The 6659-nt window shown below is 51.0% G+C and overlaps 1 protein-coding gene across 1 annotated transcript in view; it reads left to right on the forward strand.

The window, feature by feature from the left end:
- Positions 1 to 6069, forward strand: part of LOC144591617 (sterol O-acyltransferase 1-like) — a gene marked incomplete at its 3' end in the record, with an annotated part of 29616 nt that extends 23547 nt beyond the window's left edge. Inside the window, exons 7-10 of the mRNA XM_078395674.1 lie at positions 285 to 567; positions 1012 to 1087; positions 4338 to 4422; positions 6024 to 6069. Coding sequence (XP_078251800.1) covers positions 285 to 567; positions 1012 to 1087; positions 4338 to 4422; positions 6024 to 6069 — 490 coding nt within the window. The remainder of the gene's footprint in view (positions 1 to 284; positions 568 to 1011; positions 1088 to 4337; positions 4423 to 6023) is intronic.
- Positions 6070 to 6659: the final 590 nt, after the last annotated feature.

Below are 6659 nucleotides of genomic sequence, written 5' to 3' on the forward strand. Positions count from 1 at the left end.
ACCATTAAAATGCAGAATATATCTCATCTATCAATTCACAGATTGTTGTTATTTTACTTTTTAAATGTTTCTGCAAGTTTCTGCCGACTAAAATGGCGCCGTGACATCCTACGGTTTTTAGGGTCGAGTGGTCTATCTTGCTCCTCTAGTATTATGCGGTATTGGGGGTTTAAATGTGGACTAACAGAATGTGCAAGTCTTACACGTTTGACAACAGCCCGGCTTGTATTGTGAGCCGAGGTGTTTGTGGAGAGGAGTTTACCATCTGTATTTTCCCCTCTCAGGCTCATCCTTGACTTTGACATGCTGGTGTATGCCTTTGGGAAATTCCCCAGGGTGTTTGTCGCCTGGAGTTGCCTCTTCCTCTACACGCTGACTGTACCCTACAAAGTTCTGGACGTGTGGGGCAGCTTGTACCAGCTGGCCAGATACCCTCGCCTCGCTACCCTGGTCCTGGGCTTGGTACTGGTCGTGTGCCAAGTCTGCATCCTTGGAATCTACCCCATCTACACCGTCATTCATTACCAGTTGCCCCCAGCCTCCAGGTTCATTGTGATCCTGGAACAGGTATTGTGTGCTGCCCGCGGTTCATCAGCTCTAGGCGCAGAATGAGGCCATTCGGCCTATCGAGTCTACTCCGCCATTCAATCATGGCTGATCTATCTCTCCCTCCTAACCCCATTGTCCTGCCTTCAACCCATAACCCCTGAGACCCGCACTAATCAAGACTCTGTCAATCTCCGCAATAAAAATACCCACTGACTTGGCCTCCACAGCCTTCTGTGGCAATGAATTCCACAGATTCACCGCCCTCTGACTAAAGAAATTCCTCCTCATCTCCTTCCTAAAAGAACGTTGTTTAATTCTGAGGCTGTGCTCTCTGGTCCTAGACTCTCCCACTGGTGGAAACATTCTCCACATCCACTCTATCCAGGCTTTTCCAAGTATTATTCCCAGTATTCTGGCACAGCGACTGGTTGGGGCATTGGATAATTGTTTTTTTAACCACAGATTCGTTTAATGATGAAGAGTTACTCTTACATACGGGAAAATGTTCCCAAAGTGTTGAAGGCGAAACTGTCGCAAGGTAAGGATTCCGTTTACAACCAATCTCTAGCAACCAATGTAACTCACTGAGGGGCAGCACAGCCTGCCCGTGTCTTGCCCGCTCACACCCTGCCCACTGACGCCAATGAAGATGTGGCCTAGGAAGTTCAGCATGTCCTTTACAACTCTCACCAACTTCTACAGATGCACCATAGAAAGTATTTTATCGGGATGTACCACAGCTTGGTTTGGGAACAGCTCCATCCAAGACCGCAAGAAATCGCAGAGAGTTGTGGACGCAGCCCAGACCATCACACAAACCAACCTCCCTTCCATCGACTCCATCTACACCTCACGCTGCCTCGGCAAGGCCAGCAGCCCAGACCATCACACAAACCAACCTCCCTTCCATCGACTCCATCTACACCTCACGCTGCCTCGGCATGGCCAGCAGCCCAGACCATCACACAAACCAACCTCCCTTCCATCGACTCCATCTACACCTCACGCTGCCTCGGCAAGGCCAGCAGCATAATCAAGGACCAGTCTCACCCCGGTCACTCCCTCTTCTCCCCTCTCCCATCGGGCAAGAAGTACAGAAGTGTGAAAACGCACACCTCCAGATTCAGGGACAGTTTCTTCCCAGCTGTTATCAGGCAACTGAACCGTCCTCTCACCAACTAGAGAGCGGTCCTGACCTCCCATCTACCTCATTGGTGACCCTCAGAGGGGTGGCATGACAAATGTTATCGGTTCTTAATAAATTAAAATCTTACTGCTGTTGCTGCTGTGAACACTGCATCCCAACATTTAATGAACAGTTTAATTAAGGAGTGTCCAGAAAAAGCAACAAAGGGCGTGTTTTCCAGATAAACAAGGAATGTCCGTGTCGATCTTCCCCATTGAAGTTGCAGCTCTGAAGGCTTTGTCCCCAGGTCTGTTTGAAACATTTCAGCTTCACTGGCAATCCAAAAAAAAAACACTCTTCCCCTCTTTACAAAGCCAACTGAACTAAGTAAATCGGTGTGGGAGGGAGGTATTTGATGTATACAACCCCATCGATCCAAATCTCAGCTCCCCTGTTTCCAAGTGCTCTTGGCAATCCACCAGCTACTGCCGCCCCTACGACTCGCAAAGACACAGTCAAATTCCTCACAAATTGAAGAAGTATTTTTGAAAAGAAAGCCCCTGAAGTCCGCTGATGATCCAAGCTCCAGAGTCTCGCTGCTTTTGTTCCCCTTCCACAACGAATCCTTCCCAAATTTTGCTTCAAATCCTCCGTCATCAGAACAGCTCCTCTGTGTGTGTGACCCTGGGGGGAGTGTGTGACGGGGTGGTGTAGAGGGAGCGTCACTCTGTGTGTGTGTGTGTGTGTGTGACCCTGGGGAGAGTGTGTGACGGGGTGGTGTAGAGGGAGCGTCACTCGGTGTGTGACCCTGGGGGGAGTGTGTGACGGGGTGGTGTAGAGGGAGCGTCACTCGGTGTGTGACCCTGGGGGGAGTGTGTGACGGGGTGGTGTAGAGGGAGCGTCACTCTGTGTGTGTGTGTGTGTGTGTGTGACCCTGGGGGGAGTGTGTGACGGGGCGGTGTAGAGGGAGCGTCACTCGGTGTGTGTGTGTGTGACCCTGGGGGGAGTGTGTGACGGGGCGGTGTAGAGGGAGCGTCACTCGGTGTGTGACCCTGGGGGGAGTGTGTGACGGGGCGGTGTAGAGGGAGCGTCACTCGGTGTGTGTGTGTGTGTGTGTGTGTGTGACCCTGGGGAGAGTGTGTGACGGGGCGGTGTAGAGGGAGCGTCACTCTGTGTGTGACCCTGGGGGGAGTGTGTGACGGGGCGGTGTAGAGGGAGCGTCACTCTGTCTGTGTGTGTGTGACCCTGGGGAGAGTGTGTGATGGGGCGGTGTAGAGGGAGCGTCACTCTGTGTGTGACCCTGGGGAGAGTGTGTGACGGGGCGGTGTAGAGGGAGCGTCACTCGGTGTCAAACCTTGCTGTTTATTTCTGCATCAGTGTCGAGTGTATTGGCCTCATGTTTTTTTTTGAAGGAGCCGATGCACTTGGATATAATATTTGCCCATTGATGTGTGGACATCCTCCCAGCGTCCGGGTTAGCAATAGGCAGTTGACTTTATACAGGGGTAATCATTGGGTTGAACTCTGCCCTTTTGTTTGTGGACTGTGAACTCCGAGTCAACCCACGAACCTTTCTACTCCAGCATTTTGTGATACCTTCGATTTGTACCAGAATCTACAGTTATTTTCTTACACAACCTTTCTATTCCATCACATTGAAAGGTAGTTGCTGCCTTCACTTCTACTCTGCCTGTATCCACTCACCTCAGGCCACTTTGAGTGATGCATCAAGTGTGGTTCCCCAGCCATTCCCCGCCCAGTGTGTGATGGGGACAGTCTCTCTGAGATATATCACCACCCAGAGGCATTAGACGGTATTGCCTTACTCCCGAATCTCTTTCCTCTTTTACTGCAGCATATTGGCTTGATGTTTTACCGTCTGTGTCCCCAGTTTTCTCCCACCTGTTTCTGAGGCTTCTACTGCTGGCTATGTCCTCTCCTGACCTCTGACCTCGGCATCGCCCTCGGCAAGTGTCCACCCTTGACCTCTGACCCCAGCATTGCCCTCGGCCAGTGTCCACCCTTGACCTCTGACCCCAGCATTGCCCTCGGCCAGTGTCCATCCTTGACCTCTGACCCCAGCATTGCCCTCGGCCAGTGTCCACCCTTGACCTCTGACCCCAGCATTGCCCTCAGCCAGTGTCCACCCTTGACCTCTGACCCCAGCATTGCCCTCGGCCAGTATCCACCCTTGACCTCTGACCCCAGCATTGCCCTCTGTCAATGTCCACTCTTGACCTCTGACTCTAACATTGCCCTCTGCCAATGTCCACTCTTGACCTCTGACCCTAACATCGCCCTCAGCCTGTGTCCACCCTTGACTTCTGACCGCAGCATCACCCTCAGCCAGTGTAGATAAATCAGTTCATCCCAGATGCGGGCAACATGGAGGTTGATGCTTGTGGATCTTTTCCTGGCCTGGACCATTGATACAATATCTGTTGCTATTCTATCCAAAGAAAAATGTGATGAATGCTAAGAATACTTCCAGGCCACACGCCATGGGTACATGAAGAAAACTCTCTTCAGAGAGACTAATGTGAAAGACGTTGCAAGACTGGGACTCCATCATAAGAAAACGTGATGCAGTGTACTACCGATCTCAAGCTGAATGAAGCAGCCGTTTGTGAACTGATTTAAATTGTCTTCTTTTTATTCGCAGGTGAAGTGTTTCAGATGCCAGCGTTCTCCTGTTATCTTTACTTCTTGTTCTGCCCCACCCTCATCTATCGCAACTCATATCCCAGGTATGTCTTGGTCTCTCACTGAATGGGGCTTTTTTCCTTACCCATATTGCTTACCTCCTCTTTGGTTGGGCCAAGGGGTGGGCCTGCCCTGTGTTACTCCCCAGCGTTGTGGGCCCAGATCAAGAACCGCCCACTCTGGTCCGTTCTTCAATGGCCACTCCAACCAGCAGTAATCCATCTCTTGCATCAATATGCCGACACACTGGGCAGCTCGTCCCAAGCATTCTCCTCCCACCCTCTCTGTGGTATTGTTCCCAATGCTTCACATGTGACCTAACCAAAGTCCAAGAGTGCAGGAACAGTGGATTACACTGAGGCAGTTCACAAGGGTCGTCACGTTTCCGCCGCCATTTTGTCTGATTCAAGTCCAAAGTTGTCAAAGATGTGGAGTCTCAACTTGGCCATGAAGGCCCTGTTGTCCTGGCGACGGCACTGGGTGGGAGTTGCAGGGATCGGCCTGGCCTGGCGATGTGTCAATGACCACCACTGCTGCTCTGCTACCGGGGGTTTGTACTCCGCCTGCCTTCTGCTGAAGAGTGGGGTGAGTTGGTGACGTTATCTAGTGAGGCCAGATCCCCTCACAAGGACTGCTTTGCTGCGATGGATGGAAGGGGGCAGGAGATTGACTCTGCTCCACCATCCGCCCCCACACCCACAGCCCCCAGAAGTGGCATTGGGTTCCTTACCAGAAATAAGGGTGGGTGTGACTTTATGTGTCATTGGATAAAGGACACATGCATGATCCTGATGTCCAGGGTTTTAGTTTAGATTACAGATACAGCGTGGAAACAGGCCCTTCGGCCCACCGAGTCTACACCAACCAGCGATCCCCGCACACCAGCGCTATCCTACACTCACTGGGGGCAATTTACAATTTTACCAAAGCCAATTAACCGCACGTCTTTGGTGTGTGGGACGAAACCGGAGCACCAGGGAAAAACCCACGCAGGTCATGGGGAGAACGTACAAACTCCATACAGACAGCGCCCGTGGTCAGGATGGAACCCGTGTCTCTGGCGCTGTGAGGCAGCAACTCTACCGCCGCGGCCCCCGACCCCTTTGCTGTCTTGGGGCAAGGACTTATTCTTCAATCAATGCGCAGACTCGGTAACCTCATTCCTCCTTGTGGGAGCGTGCTGTGTAACAATTTCCCACTATGTCCCTTACACTACAGCAGAGGCTACGCTGCAGAAACTTAGTGGGAGTGTCGAGGACCAGAGGCACAGCCTCAGAAGAAAAGGACGTACCTTTCGGAAGGAGATAAGGAGGAGTTTCTTAGCCAGAGGGTGGTGAATCTGTGGAATTCATTGCCACAGACGGTGGTGAGACAGTCATTGGGTATTTTTAAAGCATAGATTGATAGATACTTGATTAGTGCGGGTGTCAGGGTTACGGGAGAAGGCAGGAGAATGGGGTTGAGAGGGAGAGATAGATCAGCCATGATTGAATGGCGCAGTAGGCTAGATGGGCCGAATGGCCCAATTCTGCTCCTAGGGCTTATGAACATGAATACTCTGGCAGTTACATGGCTTCGGGACTAACTGGGCTGATGAATAAGGAGCCTTTCCTTCAAATCTCATCAGGGATGTGTCTTATTGCAGGACTCCAAGGATCAGATGGAAGTACGTGGCGCTGAACTTTGCTCAGGTGAGAATGGAACAAATAGTTCAGTGGTACCTTATTGTCACCTGTATTCCTTTTTGCATACAGTTCAGTAAAAACCTTACAGTACGTGCACAATCATACTTCCCTACCTGAGAGAGAAAGATAGATCAGCCACGATTGAATGGCGGGGTAGACTTGATGGGCTGAATGGCCTAATTCTGCTCCTTGAACTTATGAACAGTCGATCACACTGAGGCAGTACACAAGAGTTGCCGCGTTTCCGACGGTATTTTGTTTGATTCAAGACCAAAGTAGTTAACAATGTCTGGCAGTAAACATACCAAAAAATAGAAAATAGGTGCAGGAGAAGGCCATTTGTTCCTTTGAGCCAGCACCGCCATTCATTGTGATCATGGCCGATCATCCACAATCAGTAACTCGTGCCTGCCTTCTCCCCATATCCCTTGATTCCACTAGCCCCTAGCAAAGGCCCGTTGCCAGCACGTTCCAGACACCCACCACTCTCAGTGTAAAAAACACTTTCCCCACACATCTCCATTAAACTTTGACCCTCTCACCTTCAAGCTATGCCCTCTAGTATTTGACAATTACACCCTGGGGAAAAAGGTTCC

The sequence above is a fragment of the Rhinoraja longicauda genome, unplaced genomic scaffold (assembly GCF_053455715.1).
Source record: "Rhinoraja longicauda isolate Sanriku21f unplaced genomic scaffold, sRhiLon1.1 Scf001247, whole genome shotgun sequence".
In the NCBI taxonomy this organism is placed as follows: Eukaryota; Metazoa; Chordata; class Chondrichthyes; order Rajiformes; family Arhynchobatidae; genus Rhinoraja; species Rhinoraja longicauda.